The 18,900-nt window shown below is 41.5% G+C and overlaps 1 protein-coding gene across 3 annotated transcripts in view; it reads left to right on the top strand.

Annotated features, from left to right (window-relative positions):
- The window catches only part of patl1 (PAT1 homolog 1, processing body mRNA decay factor), a 47,758-nt gene that overhangs the window by 22,397 nt on the left and 6,461 nt on the right, over positions 1–18,900 (top strand). The window contains exons 12-19 of one of the 3 annotated variants that reach the window (XM_061678395.1): positions 2,389–2,506; positions 2,860–2,957; positions 3,252–3,311; positions 3,388–3,533; positions 6,625–6,784; positions 16,732–16,857; positions 18,177–18,268; positions 18,398–18,547. In XM_061678395.1, coding sequence (XP_061534379.1) covers positions 2,389–2,506; positions 2,860–2,957; positions 3,252–3,311; positions 3,388–3,533; positions 6,625–6,784; positions 16,732–16,857; positions 18,177–18,268; positions 18,398–18,547 — 950 coding nt within the window. The other 2 variants (XM_061678396.1, XM_061678397.1) reach the window with 2 other exon arrangements.

Raw genomic sequence — 18,900 nt, 5'->3', positions numbered from 1 at the left:
AGGCAACTCCAGAGTGAAAGAGAGTCCAACCCCTTTCGAGAGGACTGGTACCAGAGCCCAAGCTGTGTGTGGAGGCGTGTCCGACTATATTTAGTCGGAACTTCTCGACCTTACACACCAGCTCAGGCTCCTTCCCTGCCAGAGAGGTGACATTCCACGTCCCTAGAGCCAGCTTCTGTAGCCGGGGATCAGATCGCCAAGGTCCCTGCCTTCGGCCACCGCCCAGCTCGCACTGCACCCAACCCGTATGGCCCCTTCCACAGTTGAGCCCACGGGAAGGGGGACCCACGTTACCCTTTCGGGCTGTGCCCGGCTGGACCCCATGTGTGCAGCCCGGCCACGAGGCGCTCACCTTCGAGCCCCACTTCCAGGCCTGGCTCCAGAGAGGGGCCCCGGTGACCCGTGTCCGGGCAAGGGAAACCTAGATCCATTCATATTTTTCATCATAGGGGTCTTTTAGCCTTGCTTTGTCTGGTCCTTCACCTCGGACTTCTTTGCCATGGGTGACCCTACCAGGGGCGTGAAACTTAGCTCCTAGGATCATTGGGACACACAAACCCCTCCACCACGATAAGGAGACGGCTCAAGTACTGGTCTGGTCAGCAAACAGCTTCTTCTTGAACTAATTTAAAGTAAACTCCGATTGAAATGACAAATTTAATTTTACAACTACTGACCTCTACTACTGAAATGCAGTGGTATATATTTATAAATTATTCATACAAGTTAAACAATTTTGTTTAGACCATAATTTGATACACTGTTGCCGCCATGTTTAGCGTACGCAAAGAATTCTGGGAATGATGACGTACCATGGCTGTTGTAAAATAGTTACGTTGCTGCTCTCTGCTGAGCTAAGCTAGCCACTTGCGAACAACTTTCATCGTCAGTGAAAAGAGTTAAAAATGCCATACTGCGCCGCTTTGGGATGCAATTTCCAATCAGGACGGAATGCAAAAAAGGAGGTAAGCATTCATAGCTTTCCAAAAAAGATCAAGTTGAGGAAACGGTGGGAGGCTCACTTTAGCAGCAGCAGCTGTTGTAAACAAAGTTTACCGGACCACCGGACTCTGAGTTAGCAGTGTAAAATAGTAAAATAGGTATGCATGTAGCTTTACTCTCAGTTATCACTGAATGCATTTATAACATCGGGCAAAATGAACAAGTACCGTGAGCAGCGGCAGAAATGAAACCGCTCTTTACAACAGATACTCTTTCTCAGTCGGCATGGGCAAGCAGTAGCTACAAATACACCACTGAAAATGACCAACTCGAGTTTCTTCACACCTGTCATCTTCATCCTCATCTATTGTTTCTTCCTCTCTCTCCTAATTTTCCTGATCCCACTCTGGCTCGAACTGAAATGGCTGAACAGCATTCAGGGGCTGCTACTGTGGCTTCCAGGGGCTGCTACTGCGGCTACTGCTAAAAACTCCGGGCGTCGGGCACATCCCCATTTGACGTCACTACCCAGAATGCACTGCGACGAAAAAACAATGGCGGCCTATGTTGAAATTACGATTTGTAAAAATATATAAATCTGGAAATGTTTATCGAAAGTTGTATCTTATTGTTCACTGTGAGTGAATAAAGTTCACTTTAAGTGAATAAAGCAAATAATGTTTTTTTAGCGCCCAAAGCATGTGTTTTTGGGCAGTTTAAAATTTAAATAGTGGCAGGTGTGTGTGGATTCCCATATACTATATTTTACATTTTATTTGACATTCATGCTCTTGACTTTTTTTGTTTTATTGTTGTTGTTGTTTTTTTGTAAATCAGAAGTTGCTCTTGAGTCGGTTTGTGACTCCGTACTTTCTTACTCAAGTAAATATTTGGTGGACTACTTTTTACTTTTACTTGAGTCATATTATTCTAAATTAACAGGACTCTTACTTGAGTATAATATTTTGCTACTCTACCCACCTTGGCAGGAGCCACATCATTTTATTGTGTGAAATGTTCCTCAATTTAATGAGCATGAAGGGATTAACATGGTGTGTGTTTTGCTTTTTGTTTTTGCAACAGCGATTCAAAAATAATCGGCCACATCTGTGCGTGACATCATGCAATAACTTCGCAAACCTCACGTCAGTGAGCATCAAATCAAATTTAATATTTTTTTCCTTCCATTCCTACAGTAAGAACTGGTGTCTGATTTTTTTGTTTTTTTGTTTTTTGTTTTGTTTTTTTTTGTTTTCTAAAGCAAAAAAGAAAAAAACAACAACAGGACAACCAGAATTGGATAGTGTTCAACCTCAGAGGTTCCACTGTGAAAAGTAATGGCACAGATGTGCTTGTTTGATTTTATATCCAGGCCAATCACAGCGTGCTGTAATTTACTGCCTTACTCTATTGCCATAATTAATCCTAATATTGTTTCACTTGTAGCACTACTATGAAAAGATGGAGAAACGTCAGGAGAAAGAAAGAGACAGCAGTAAAAAAGAACACACTACCAAGCTCATCACTCCACAAGTTGCCAAGATTGAACACACCTATAGACCAGGTAAAAGAAAAAAAAAAAAAGGCCGGTCCTGCAGGTCTCAGACTCTCTCCCACACTTATGCCCCCAAGTACCAGGATGGATTTTTATCTGGCAATATTGATCGGAGATAATGGCAATCCTGTTACTATTTTATTTAATTACTCTTGCTGCTGCAGTTTGTTCATATAAAATGTGCAGTGGCATTTAATGATCACTGATTGCAAAAAGTGAGAGCTTTTGAAGGACTTGTTAGCATATGCTCAAACTGTAGTTCCCAATGATAAAATATAGATCGTTTATGCACACTCGCTCAGATTATAGTTTTTTGTAACTCAAGATAATTATGTACTCTATTAAGTGTTGTTTTCTCACAGTTCAGTTTGCAGGATCTTTGGGTAAGTTGACAGTTTCAAGTGTCAACAATCCACGTAAAATGATTGACGCAGTAGTGACCACACGCTCAGATGATGAGGTACGTTGTGCAGTTTTCCTTTATCAGTCATTACATAATCGGCAGTACTAGAAGAAACTTGCTTGTCCTCCAAGGGCGGAGAGTAATTTTACAAAAGTGTCACATAAATTGCGTACACATGCACACAAACCCATAAACAACACGTTGCACACAAATGGATGCTCTTATGCCATTTGGCTGGGACATTTAGTGTTGGTAAATTAAAAATAAATTATTCTATACCTTTAGAAACACCATGTTTCATGCCCTTCTGAATAATTTCTCTGATATTCTGTGTGATTTTTTTTTCACCAGGAGAAAAGAGAAAAGCAGGTTTGGAATAAGAGACGGCAGATTCTGTACACTGTGGAAAAGGTAAGACGACCATGTGATTAACCTTCCACACACTCACCCTGAGTGCTGAAAGTCGAATCCCACTCACCCTTTTCAGATCTACAGTTTGCTTCTCGAGGTTCAAGACTTTGAGAAACGTTTTGTCCATGCACCAGAGGAGGACAGGGAGGCTTTACTGGAGCAGCACAAAACCAATACTATGCAGCTCTGTAACTCTCTACAAGAGAAGGAGTGGGATGACAGGTAGGAACAATGTACAGTCAACCCTTGCTATTCATGGGGGTTAGGGACCAAGACCCACCACAAATAGCAAAACAATTTGAATAATAGACGCCACCCCAAAAATTTTCAGAATTTATCATTTAAACCTGAAGTGACTCCATATTTGGTATATGGCATTGGGGGACACCATGGTCACTATTTAATCTATTTATTTCAGAAGTTTTTTATTTTTTATTTTCTTTTTCTAAGTTGCAAAATTGATTTTAAAACGATATATACCTCAAGTGAAATTGGAGGCTTATAATTAAAATTGAACAGTAGAAATTACGAAACGCCTACAGACCAAATGGCCAATAACTAACCAACTAACAATAATGGCAATTTAGAAAATTTTTTTTGCATTACTGATCATGATAAAAACCGTTTAGAATATACTGCAAAAAAATAACATTAAATACAGTCCCCTCCAATATACTTGTTGTATACTGAAGACATTTGGATTTCAGATCAAAAGATGAATGAGGCTAAAGTTCAGAATTACAGCTTTTTATTCATGGTTTTTACATCGAGAAGTGGACAGAGCACCTGTTGTTTGAAGCCACCCATTTTTCAAGAGAGACAAAGCATTGGAACAGACATTATTAAATTAACTTAAAAGTGAATAACATTTTATATTTGGTGGCATAACGCTTACTTGCAATAACTACATCAAGCCTGCGACCCATTGACTTCACCAGACTGTTACATTCTTCATTTGAAATGCTTTTCCAGGCATGCACTGCAACCTCTTCTAGTTCTTGTTTGTTTCTGGGGGTTTCTCCCTTCAGTCTCCTCTTCAGGAGGTAAAATATATGCTCCTGAGTTAAAGTCCGGTGATTGACTTGACCAGTCTGAGATCTTCCACTTCCCCCCCCTGATGAAGTCCTTTGTTGTGTTGGCAGCTTCTCCCGATGAGTTTGGATGCATTTTTCTGTAAATTGCCAGACAAATGGTTTTGTAGCCTTCAGAATTCCTTCTGGTGCTTCCATCATGTGTTACATCATCAATAAAGATTAGTGAGTCTGTTCCAGAAGCAGCCATGCAAGCCCAAGCCATGACATTACATCCACCAAGCTTCACAGATGAGCTTGTGTGTTTTGGATCATAAGCAGATCCTTTCCTTCTCCATGCTTTGGCCTTGCCATCACTTTGGTAGAGGTTAATCTTGGTCTTATCAGTCCATAAAACTTTGTTCCAAAACTTTTGTGGCTCATGTCTGTACTACTTTGCAAAATCCAATCTGGCCTTCCTATTCTTTTTGCTGATGAGCGGTTTGCATCTTGTGGTATGGCCTGTATATTCTCTCGAAGTCTTCTTCGAACAGTGTAGGCTTTACACGATCAGGATTTTGGGGGCTGTTCACCAATCAGCGAGTTTAAAAGAAAATGATAATCGATCACCGATCCGATCACAAGATGAACCAATGTGTCTATTTAAATGACTTGTTTATTTACTTTATATACTCACAAGATGAAGCAATGTGTCTATTTAAATGACTTGTTCATTTACTGTATATACTTGTATACTGTATCCTGAGTATCTTCAAAAGTATTCACTAGTCAGGTCATGTATTCTAATCAGTCATGTCAAACCAACATTACAACATGACAGAAATAATGAAAGAAACAAATAAAAAGAAATAAAGCACTAACTTAGTGGAATTATATTACTTAATTCAAATTAAATTACTTCATACACACCGAAACATTAGAGCATGATTCGACAGGACTCCGGCAGGTTTAGTTCTACCGTTACTGCTTGTGCTAGCTTGCTAGGCTACATCACGTTTTGTTGCCTGCTTGCGAGCCATATTGTATTAAAAGTACATAAACATACCTCAAGCAACCCTTAAATCATCGGTGTCAAACTCAAGGCCCGGGAGCCAGATGCGGCCCGCCACATTATTTTATGTGGCCCGTGAATGCAAATCATGCTCATCAACGGCCGTGATTATTGATAAAGTCTGTACCCAAATTGTTGTAATAATAAACAATAATGTTGAGATATTGCATTTTTCTGTTACCAAACTCTTCTTCTACAGTAACTTAAACAATACTTGAACAAGCTATTATCCTAGTTAACCCTCAATTTGTTGTGTAATGGTAATAATAGGATTTGGTGATTAAACATTTATATGGTTTCACTGTTCTAACAGCCCTCTGGGGGAAATCATAACTACAATTCGGCCCGAGACAAAAATGAGTTTGATACCACCCCTGCCTTAAATGAACGTCCTCTCTCGGCGCGATCCATTGTTGTAGTCGTCGCCATGGTAACAAGTGTATCCAGTCGCGTTTGAGTTGACAAGATAAAGCCCAATGATCGTAAAATCAAATATCGTAAAATCAAATATCAATACAAGATTTTATTGCAGTAGTCTGACATAGTTTTTGTCTTGTAGTCTTAGCCAGGCATTACGTGTTGTTTGCCTCAGACGTGTTGTCTGTCCCACCCTGCCGACATGTTTTTATTTATTTTATTTTTTTAAATAACTATTGGCGTTCAGATATTTACAGTACTACGTCAAAAGACATGCGACAAGTCTAAAAATAAACTAGCTTTTGGATTCAAAAATACTGTACACGATGGCGACGCAGCATAAATGTCTTTTGCAGATCAGATTGGCGAATTATAACATTAAAGCTGATCATCATAAAATGCCAATTATCGGCCGATACCAATCAAGTCGATCAGATCAGTGTAAAGTCTAATTGTGATACCTTCACCCCTGCCCTGCCTTGGGAGTGACTGTTGTCTTTGGGTGTTTCTTCACAGCTCTCACATTGTTTCTATCATCAAATGCGATTCATATGTATCACCAATAATGTAAGGGCTAATACATAAAATCACGAATTTCATAGCCTATTCAATTGACGCGCGAAAATTAATTCGCCATGTTTTCGGAAATTCGCAGGTGAGCGTGAATAGGTGTGTTTCAGCGAATTGTTTTCTTATACAAATGGCGATTTGCGACTCACTGAGAGTTTACTATTACCCTGAAAAAGAAAGCCTATCTTACCCATAGAAACACATTTTGAACACTAATTCTTTTTCCCTAATACTCTCTGGAAAGGGTGAGTGATGAGCAGTGTGTAATGATCATGTCGGTGAGGAAAGGCAAGCGGCTCATCTCCAGGCTCCTCCCCTACCTACCCCCCTCCCAGGCTGCTGCCGTTGTTATGACAATCGCCCGCAACCTTCCAACCCTGGCCAAGAAGGACAAGCAGGACCAGGTAATTAAAACCTCTTGCCAGCGTATCGTACTAGAACAGGGGTGTCAAACATGTGGGCCCCAGGCCAAAACCATCCCACTTGTGTTGGAATTTGAAAGAGGAAAGAGTTATAGCAGACACCTAAATTCCTTGTTAATATTTTGGTGTGGATACGGATGAGACTGATCCCTCCCGGGGCGTAGTTTGAGGCGAGAGGGGGTTGGGGAGACATGTTCCCCCCCACTTTCTGAATTTATCCCCTCTGTCCCCCTCAGATGTTTAAAACAACTTCCTTTTTAACATATCGTAACATGTTTTTCTGAGCTGCCCCTGAATGCATCATGACCAGTCGCCATGCAGACCATAAATCACACATCACAAAACAGAGGAGACAGACCTTTGCTGGCTGCTGGTCAGGGCAGAATTATAAAAAAATAAAAGGTGAGAAACCCAGCCCGCGAAAAAGCAATGTAAGTTGAGTAAAACTGTTACATGTTTATCCATCCATCCATTGTCAACACCGCTTATCCTGGTTAGGGTCGCGGGGCGCTGGAGCCTATCCCAGCTGACTTCGGGCGAAAGGCGGACGACACCCTGAACTGGTCGCCAGTCAGTCGCAGGGCACATATAGACACGGACAACCATTCGCACTCACATTCACACCGTCACTGAGTGGGAACTGATCCCACGCTGCCCGCACCAAAGTCAGGCTAGTGTACCACTACACCATCAGTGACTGTTACATGTTTATAATGTAAACAATTTATAACAATATAAGGTAACGTAATGGTAAAGGGATAATCGGGAGTCTGTAATTATTGTCACTATTATTATTAGTTATGGGCATTTTAATATACAGTGGCGTGAAAAAGTATTAGCCCTCTTATCCAATTCTTATATTTTTGCTGTTTCCATACTTTGAGATCATCAAACAAATGTAAATATCAGACAAATATAATCCAAGTGAAGTTAAAATGCTGTTTTTAAATGATTTCATTTATTAAGGGAAAAAAAACAATTCAAAGTTACCTGGGCCTATGTGAAAAAGTAATTACCCCCCATTTTTAAATGATTGATTATTCATTAATTCATTTTCCGTACCACTTATCCTCACGAGGGTCGCGTGCTGGAGCCTATCCCAGCTGACCTTGGGCGAGAGGCGGGGTACACCCTGAACTGGTTGCCAGCCAATCGCAGGGCATATATCAACAAACAACCATTCACACTCACATTCACACCATCCATCCATGCATTTTCTGAGCCGCTTCTCCTCACTAAGGGCGTGGGCACACCCTGAACTGGTCGCCAGCCAATCGCAGGGCACATGTAAACAAACAACCATTCGCACTCACTTTCACACTTACGGGGCAATTTAGAGTCTTCAATCAACCGACCACGCATCTTTTTGGGATGTGGGAGGAAACCGGAGTGCCTGAAGAAAACAAATGCAGGCACGGGGAGAGCATGCAAACTCCACAGAGGCAAGGCCGGATTTGAACCGGATCCTCAGAACTGTGAGGCATATGTGCTAACCAGTCGACCACCGTGCCGCCAATGATGAATTAATTGTGGCTAACCTCTGGTTAATTTTCACTCATCACACCCAAGCCTGATTACCTCCAGACCTGTTCAATCAAGAAATCACTTAAACAGAACCTGTCTGACAAAATCAAGTCGGACAAAGATCTAAAACTGCTGCAACAAAATGACACGATCCAAACAAATTCAAGAACAGTCAAGAAAACAAGTAATTGACATCTAACAGTCTGGAAAGGGTTACAAAGCCATTTCTTAAAGCTTTAGGATTCCAGCGTATCATTGGGAGAGCCATTATCCTCACATGGAGAAAACATGAACCTTCCCAGGAGTGGACGGCCTACAGAGATTCCCCCAAGAGAACAGCAATGACTCGTCCAGGAGGCCACAAACGAACTCAGGACAACTTCTAAAGAACTGCAGTCCTCCCTTGCCTCAGTTAAGGTCAGTGTTCATGACACAATATGGAAGAGACTGGGCAAAAATAGCATCCATGGCAGAGTTCCAAAGCCAAAACCACTACTGACCAAAAAAACATAAAGGCTCGTCTTACTTACCAGAAAGATCTGAATGATTCCCAAGACGTTTGGGAGAATATTATATGGACTGATGAGATGAAAGTTGAGCGTTTTGCAAGGTGTGTGTCTTGTTACAGCTGCCGTAAATGTAGCACAGCAGTTCAGGAAAAGAACATCCTACCAACAGTCTAATGTGGTGGTAGTGTGATGGTCTTGGGCTGCTTAGTTCCTTCAGGACCTGTGATTGATGGAACCATACATTCTGCTATTTAACAGAAAATCCTGAATTTTAGTTGTTGCTGCTGAGGATGGCCCAACCCGATGTTAGGATTAGGGTACCATTACTTTTTCATACAGAGCCAGGTAACTAAATAGTTTTTTTTCCATAGTAAATATCACCATTTAAAAGCAGCGTTTTAAGTTCACTTGGGTTATGTTTGTCTATTTACATTTGTTTGATGATCTTCAACATTAAAGTGGGGAAACTATGCAAAAATAAAAAAATCTGAGGAGGGGGCCAATACTTTTTCACGGGGTTAAATAAGCTTTTTTATTAGACAGAAAAGAGCTATCACAAAGTTATCACTCAACAGTTAGCAATAAATACAGAGTCCATACACGACGGTGTCATAGAGACTAAATTGGATATTGGGGGGGAAAGGGGCAACACTTGATAATTAAACAGGTCAAGAGGGTTACAAACAAACACGCACATGTATAGAAAGAAAATTACACGTGGTTATGACCTCCCCCTTCGTGATAAGGCTGGAAATTGTACTGTTCAAATGTTTTCAGCTCAGTCTCCACGTAAACCCAAAGTCTTTTTGCCTCCTAATTCCGTGGGGAATATTTAAGGGACTAAACAGAATCCAAAGCGGAAGAGAAGCATCTCAAATGGCAGTTGGGCTTCCCAGCAGTTGCCTGCCATCTTAGCATCTGATCCAGTTGGTGCTGGCCAAGCTTCAAAAGAGCCATCACTGAGTGATAGTGCTTCCAGACCCTTCGCTCTGTACCGCCGCCTCCCACTTAGGATGGGCCTCCGCCTCTCTGGGCATCTTGACTGGTGGAGCCCTCGACCTCAGGGGGTTTAGAAGCCTCGGGCTCTCCTGCATCCTTTAAGTCCATCTCTGCCAAGTCTTTGGTGATGTCCCGGGGGCTGGCCTCCTCTTTGCCCGCAGGCACCGCGTTCCTGCAGCCGGTACAATCACAGTTGATGAAGTCATCTCTCCATGACCAGCGCTCTAATTACAGCTTGATCTGTTTGTCACAATTTTATTCTCTCTTAATCATTAAAAAAAGACATAAATAAATACAACTTAAAATAGTTCAATGCAGAATTTCTGCCTCGAAGCTCCGCGAGGACCAAAAAAAAGGGGGGGAGGGAAGGGAAAAAAAAGGTTCTGCCTGGGGCCATGTTTGCACCAACGGAACCAATGTTTTACACGGACATTTATTGTAAGCGGGCATAGTGTTGGGCCACTAAACTTTGCCAAAAACAACAGGAGCGTCTGTGTTTTTTAAGATACTATTAAATGTGTAATGTACATATAACATGTATGAGTGAGCGGAATAGTAGCGAGCTTTTTTAAAAATGTATTTATTAATTTTTTACCTAAAATGGTATTTGCTAGCGGCGGCACGGTGGATTGACTGGTTAGAGCATCTGCCTCACAGTTCTGAGAACCGGGGTTCAATCCCCGGCCCCGCCTGTGTGGAGTTTGCATGTTCTCCGGGCACTCCGGTTTCCTCCCACATTCCAAAAACATGCGCGGTAGCTTAATTAAGACTCAAAATTGCCCGTAGGTGTGAATGTGAGTGCGAATTTGTTTGAGTGCCCCGCCTCCTGCCCGATGATAGCTGGGATAGGCTCCAGCACTCCGGCGACCCTTGTGAGGATAAGCGGCTCAGAAAATGGATGGATGGTATTTGCTAGCGCACTAATGTGAATCGCGAATGCTAACTGTTGATCAAAGGCTGATTTTGTCTCAAATTCTGTGCAGTTTTACCACTGATGTCAAACTCAAGGCCCGAGGGCCAAATCTGGCCCGCCAAGTCATTTTATGTGGCCCACGAAAGCAAATCTGTGTCGACTTCCATGATTCTTGCTCAAATTCTCATATATAATAAATAGGATCGTTGAGGAATTGCAAGCATTTTCTGTTTACAGTAACTTGAACAATAGTTGAACAAACTATTATCCTTGACTTCTGATTTCAAAACTAGGTATCCATCAATTTGTTGTGTGTATGTAATAATATTACGAAGTGACTAAACATTTATATGGTTTAACAGTCAACGGCCCTCTGAGGAAAACCGTGATTACAATGTGGCCCGTGACAAAAATGTTTGACACACCTGCTTTATACCATACACTCAATACCATCATATAAAGTTTAAGGAAAGAAGTGCGGCGCTCATAAATGAAAATAAAATGCATGTTAGTTGTAAGTAGGTAGTAGTTCGGCGGTGGAGTGGGTGAAGTTAGAAAATGCCATGCACCAAGCAGTCACTGGTAGTACCCAGAAAGCACGGAGGTTGGATGAGTGTTTGACGTTGACGCACCATTTTTTGTTTTGTTTTTTTACAATATAGTGTTTCTTTCATCAAATTAATATAAGAAATTTGTACAAGCGTTACAGTCTGAGCGAGTCAGCGTTCAGTGATTCCCACAACAAAATGCGGCTGTTCCCCTACATTTGACACCTCTGTTTTTGACCAATCAGCGATCGACTTTCTTTTTACCTCTGCTGTCCACAGCTGCTGCCACGCAGTTTTCATTTCTGTTGTCAATCCATTCTCTTTTCGTCAAGTTACGAGAAATAAACTGTTCAATCTTTGTTTTGAGAACTGCTGACCACTGAGGAAAAGGTTTTATTTGTCTGTAAACTTTAAAAACAGACATCACATGTTTTAGAGACTGAAATTGCGGAATGCATCACGAAATACCCCATTTTAGGTCGCATTTTGTCACGCAATACCAGATATTTCGAACCCTGGATTTGGGTAGTGTTTGATTGCGGCCCTGAATCTTTTTTTGGGTGTAAAACAGACAATTTGTGTTTGTCTTCGTATTTCAGTCCACTTGGGATAAATTCAGTTGCTTCAACACACACTTAGCTATATGAGATTCCACAGTTGACTGTGCATGTCAGGGCACAAACCAAGCATAAAGTCAAAGGAATTGTCTGTAGACCTCTGAGACAGGGTCATCTAGAGACCGCTCTGGTGAATGCGACAGAAATTGTTTTGCCTTTCGTGCTAGCCGTCGTCAACCTTTATTCATGTGCACAAACCAATGTTAAACGAAGCTTTAGAGCGCAAGTGTCAAACTCAAGGCCCGGGGGCCAGATAAGGCCCGCCACATCATTTTATGTGGCCCGCGAACGCAAATCATTTGCTTGAAACGCCATGATTCTTGCGAAAATCTGTGCAAAAAATTTAAATTGTCATATGTAATAAATAATAAAGGTATGATACTGCAACCATGTCTTTTGTTACCAACACCCTTTTTACAGTACAGTAACTTGAATAATAGTTGAACAAAGTATTACACTTGACTTTGTATTTCAAAACTAGTCATCCATCGATTTGTTGTCTGTGTAATAATATAAGGAGGTGATTCAACATTTATATTTCACAATCATAACCCTCTGAGAGAAACCGTAACTACGATGTGGCCTGCGTCAAAAAATGAGTTTGACACCCCTGCTTTAGAGCATGATTCAACAGAAAGAAAGCCAGCATGTTTACGTACAAATGTTAGTGATAGCACTAGCTTGGCTAGCTCAGTAATAAAAGTACAGTCCTGCTCATCATTATTGGCACCCCTTAATTTTTTGCATAAGCTGTATAATATCTTAAGAAATAAAACGACATGTACCAAACTTATATCATCAGGATCTCTTAATTAAAGGTCCAAACTTATTTGATAAACATTTTTTTTTTCAACTGAGATATTGTAATTTTAAAGAAAAAAAAAAACAACATGTGAAGCAACATTGGTATTCCTCAATATTTGGTTGCACACCGTTTGGCAGTGATGACAGCCACTAAATGTTTCTTGTATCCATCAATAGGCTTTTTGCACTTCTCATGTAGTATTTTTCTCCCACTCTTTCTTTGCATTTTCTTCAAGTTCTTGAACATTTGCAGAGTTCATTTCCCCAATGGCAGATTTCAGTTCCCCCCAAAGATGTTCAATTGAATTGAGATCAGGACTCATTGGAGGCCATTTTAAAACAGTGCATTTTCCATTCCTTTTCTTGCTGGAGGACCCATGATCTTTCCCTCAAACCATGTTGTCTTATACTAGGTAAGACATTTTGCTCTAAAATCTCTTGATAATTTTCTGATTTCATGATACCCGTGATACAATGAAGGCCTCCAGAACCAGATTTACCAAAGCAGCCCCACAGCATTATGGATCCTCCACCATGCTTGACTGTTGGCAAGGTGTTCTTTTCCTTAAAGGCTTCTTTGTGCCATCTGTAAACATACTGTGTGTGTGTGCATTGCCAAAAAGCTCTATTTCTGTTTCATCTGTCCATAAAATGTTTTCAATACATTCTCTATACAAAAATGTTTCACTTTCTTCAGGGGGTATTCCACATTTAAGTCACTGATGGTGTAGTGGTACACTAGCCTGACTTTGGTGCGGGCAGCGTGGGTTCAGTTCCCACTCAGTGACGGAGTAAATGTGAGTGCGGATGGTTGTCAGTGTCAATTTGTGCCCTGCGACTGACTGGCGACCAGTTCAGGGTGTAGTCTACCTTTCGCCCGAAGTCAGCTGGGATGGGCTCCAGTGCCCCGCAACCCTAACCAGGATAAGCGGTATTGAGAATGGATGGATGGTATTTCATATTTAGTACTTAAACTTCATGGGTGCCAATAATGGTAATGCAAGATTTCTGACGGAGGAGTGCAAAGAATAATCAGAAGAGTTGTCCAAGACCCAAGGACCACCTTGGAGAGCTTCAAAAAGACCTGGAATTAGCACGTACTGTTGTCACAAGGATAACTGTGAGTAATACACTCCGCCGCCCTGGCCTGTTTGCACACTCACTACGCAAAACAAAAAGCGTGTCAAAGCTCGTTTAAAGTTTGCTGAACAACATTTGGACAAGCCAGTTAAATACTGGGAGAATATAGTCTGGTCGGATGAGAGCAAATTTGAACTGTTTGGATGCCATAATGCACACCACGTTTGGAGGAGAAATGGAACTCCAAATCACCCTAAAAACATCATACCCACAGTGAAGTTCGCAGTTGGGAACATGATGGTGTTGTGCTGATTTTCAGCAAATTGGTATTTAACATTTTTCTGACTAAATATATTTCCAAAGGTGCTATTGACATGACATTTTCACCAGATGTTGGGAACAACCCAAGAAATCCATACATACAAAGAAAGTACAACAAATAACAAGATAAATTAATTTGTGTTTAATAATATGAAATGACACAGGGAAAAAGTGTTGAACACATAAAGAAAGGGTGGTGCAAAAAGGCACCTAAAAGACACCTTTAGACACCTAAAATCTATCAATAATCAAACAGCAATCCAGCAACTTGTCAGTGCAAATGGATATCAGATGTTAAGTCGTAACTGATGGCCTACAAAATGGTCTCATTGCCAAGGTGTGAGTCAAGACACATCTCATGATGGGTAAGAGCAAAGAGCTGTCAGTTAAATACTGGGAGAATATAGTCTGGTCTGATGAGAGCAAAATTGAACTGTTTGGATGTCATAACGCACACCAAGTTTGGAAGAAAAATGGCACTGCACATCACCCCTAAAAACACCTTATCAACAGTCAAATTCGGAGGTGGGAACATGATGCTGTGGGGCTGCTTTTCAACAAATGGTACTGGTAAACGTCACATTATTGAAGGAAGGATGAATGGGCAAATGTACCGAGACATTCTTGACAAAAATCTGCTGCCACCTACGAGGATGATGAAAATAAAACGGGGGTGGACATTTCAGCAGGATAATGATCACAAACATGCTGCCAAGGAAACTCTCAATTGGTTTAAAAGAACAAAAATAAAGCTGCTAGAATGGCCCAGCCAATCACCTGACTTGACTCCAATCGCAAATCTATGGAAAGAACTGAAACTCAAGGTCCATAAAAGAAGACCACGGAACCTTCAAGATTTGAAGACAGCTTGTGGAGAGGAATGGGCCAAAATCACAGCAGAGCAATGCATGAGACTAGTTTCTCGATACAGGAGGAGTCTTGAACCTGCCATTGCAACCAAAGGCTTTTGTACAAAGTATTAAATAAATACCAGTTGGCGTGTGCAATACTTTTTCCTTGTGTTATCCACAACTTAATTTCTGAGCTTATTTGTTATACTTTCTTTGCATGTATGGTTTACTTGGGTTGTTCCCAACATATGGTGAAATTTTCATGTCAATAGCACCTTTGGAAATATATTTAATGAGAAAAATGGTGACGTGTTAAATACTTATTTCAGCAGCTGTAGCTGCTCCCCATCCAACCTGATTTGGTGGAGCGAAGAGGAATGGGTGTAACTGTCCAAACGTAGGTGTGCCAATAGTGGCATAATATTCAAAATGATGTGATTTTCTCGTTTTTTATTTTTAATAAATTTGCATTATGGGGTGCAGAATTTTGAACAAAATGAATTTACTTTATTCCACTTTGGAATAAGGCTGTGTGGTGGATGGTGGTGTCACAAACTCAAAGCACCAAATGACCACCCTTGTGTTCTTTATTGTGAGGGTGAGGAGCTCTTAATAAACCACACACAAAGTTATAGCTGTATACATTTAATGGTTCCAGCAATGCGATTTTTAAAAATAATGGACATCTGTAGGGTAAAAGCAAGATAAAATTACTACTAAGAAAGTCCACTAGTCCTTGGTACGCACTCCCATCCAGTCCACGGTTGAGGTCGCACCACCATGCCTCGTCCGTCCTGCCTGGAAGAAAAGGGGAGGGGGAACAGCCAGCAAGCTACACCACAACAACCAGCTCTGGCTCTTTGTCTGTATTCAGGGACAGATTCCAGCAACAGTGTGTGGGTTTGAGAAACTCACAGCTTCTGCCACTCACGGCTGTCAGCTTCTATCACACCGTTGCATCTCTCCTCCAGCTTGTGGTCTGGCGAGGAACCAACGTTACAGCAATGTGTCCAGGCCTCTGGCAGCAACAACCAACATTCCATCCTGTCATCTGATTGTGTGTAGATTGATGTAGATGTAGATTGTGGGAGGGGCCCATTACTCAGTGACAATTGGCCATCATAAACAGCTTGTAACACCTGATTGGCTGGTACAAGTGTCAGTCTCCAAGTCTCACTCAATTAACTTGCATGGAAATAAAACTCAAAAGACTGCACCCAAACATTATAAACCAAACCAATCAAACACATAATATATGTAGCAAACAAAATAGTCAAACTGAACCATTCAAGTGAAGATAATACCAGCGCAACTATTACAGCTGTCACATAAAATGTGTAAAAAGTTAAGTCCTGCGAATACTTCCTGGATGCGCTGTAGTAAAACTGGAGTTTTCCCCACGATAAGTAAAATATAATTGATCGATTTTTGTACTCGTCTTTGATGTGCTGTTTAAGTTTAATTGACAAAGTAGGTTTAAAAAATATTTTTTTTTCACATTTTGATCATGTTTTCAAGACAAACCTTTATTGGCTTTTTGGAGGGGTTCAGGGGGGTATGTTATGTGGGGATAAACGCAGTGCGCCATCTCTGTCAGGATGTTTAAAAGTTGCGTGGATGAAAGAGCATGGGATAGGCAGATCTACAGTTGTTTGGAATTGTTTTTTAAGTAAAATATTTGTGTTTGATATTTGTGGCAGTGAATTCTTTTGACAGGTACTGTATATGCTTATCCAGACTGGTAATGTTTCTGACCTGATTAGGTGCTGTGCTGGTTAGTGGAGCCAGTCTCTGCAGTCATCGTGTCCATGTCGAGCACTGCCCTCACAGACCTGCTCCAGGAGCTTCAGGGCAGTGAGGGTCAACTTGCCACAGTACTGCACAATAAGGTACACACACATGCATGTAACACAGTAAAAGAGTCAACTGACTACACATCAAAGGTTGCAAATATGGACAAAGCGGATACAAAACTGGGTCAAACAGAAGTAGCTGTCAAAGGGTCCTTTTCTGGACACTAGTATGACAAAAACAAGGTGTTTTTTTAAATGAAATTGACACTTTTATACTAAGTCCATTTTAGAGAGTCAATCTATGGAGGTCTAAATAGCCAAAATATGGGACCTTTAATAGCTATGCTAGCTACGCATTAGCCGTTCGGTCCATATTGAACTCAGCTATTGACGTGGATAAATATGCTTTAATGGTAGGACTCAACTCGTTGAGCTAAATTTTCGGTGTGCCTTGAGTGAATCGTAAGTTATACAGTCATTTGGCAAAGCGATCAATGGAAGAGGCAGGGCTGGATCAGTCCTTAAAACTGGAAGTGCGTGGCATAACCTCCGCTGACTACAGTGAACATTAACATATACAGCGGGGCAAAAAAGTATTTAGTCAGCCACCAATTGTCCAGGTTCTTCCACTTAAAAAGATGAGAGAGGCCTGTCATTTTCACCATAGGTATACCGCACCTATGAGAGACAAAATGAGAACAAAAAAATCCAGAAAATCACATTGTCTGATTTTTAAAGAATCTCCTAGCAAATTATGGTGGAAAATAAGTATTTGTTAACCGACAAACCGGGAAGATTTCTGGCTCTCACAGACCTATAACTTCTTGAAGATGCTCCTCTGTCCTCCACTCGTTACCTATATTAATGGCACCTGTTTGAACTCATTATCAGTATAAAAGACACCTGTCCACAACCTCAAACAGTCACACTCCAAACTCCACTATGGTCAAGACCAGAGAGCTGTCAACGGACACCAGAAACAGAATTGTAGACCTGCACCAGGCTGGGAAGTCTGAATCTGCAATACGTAAGCAGCTTGGTGTGAAGAAATCAACTATGGGAGCAGTTATTAGAAAATGGAAGACATACAAGATGACTGATAATCTCCCTAGATCTGGGGCTCCATGCAAGATCTCACCCCGTGGGGTCAAAATGATCACAAGAATGGTGAGCAGAAATCCCTGAACCACATGAGGGGGACCTAGTGAATGACCTGCAGAGAGCTGGGACCAAAGTAACAAAGGCTACCATCAGTAACACGCCAGGGACTCAAATCCTGCAGTACCAGACGTGAAAAATAAGTAAATCAAATAAACTGGGTTGTAGTATGGTGGCATTTTGTGATCCCTCATGGCGGTCCAACCATGAATTTACCAGGCCAGAAAGGCTAAATGTGTCATTTTGTTTCTGTTCAGTTTGGTGTGACACTGCTCTATCTGATCTTGAGTGAAGGAGAGAGGATGCAAAGCTCCAACCCCAACTGTCAGCTTATGGATGACAATCGATGGTGAGATACTTTGTCAGTTTTGCTATTGTAGTTTGTACCCTTGTGTGTCAATGTCTTAATGTTTTTAAATGATTATTTACTGTTCTTTTTGTCCTCCCCACTTTTTTCCAACTCTTAATCCTCTTCTAGGACAGAGCTGGTGTATTCTGTGACCAGGGAGTTGCTCAGCATTCCCGCTTCATCTCTCTCATCTCCTCTCTTCACACCTACAAACCTGCTCACCCTCTTCTCACGCTTTATAGACCACCAGCGCTTGGACTTGTTGCAGGAAAAGCTACAGTAAGTCACATCAATATATGCACCACACACATGTAGGACTTATAGGTCCCATGGCATCAAAAAGGTGAGGGACCAGACAAAGCACGACTCTAAGACCTCTTGTGATGACGACAAACTATGGACTCAGTTTTCCCTTGCCTGAATTCGAGTCACTGGGGCCCCCCTCTGGAGCTAGGCCTGGAGCTGGGACTCAGAGGCGAGCGCCTGTTGGCCGGGCCCAGCGGTTCCCCTTCCCATGAGCTCACCACCTGTGGGAGCGGTGTTCTGTTATTGAACTTCTGTGCTTGTCACGGATTGTCTATAACGAACGCCATGTTCAAGCATAAGGGTGTCCACACATGAACTTGGCACCA

The sequence above is a fragment of the Phycodurus eques genome, chromosome 6 (assembly GCF_024500275.1).
Source record: "Phycodurus eques isolate BA_2022a chromosome 6, UOR_Pequ_1.1, whole genome shotgun sequence".
NCBI lineage: Eukaryota > Metazoa > Chordata > Actinopteri > Syngnathiformes > Syngnathidae > Phycodurus > Phycodurus eques.
This window is presented reverse-complemented; position numbering and strand designations above follow the sequence as displayed.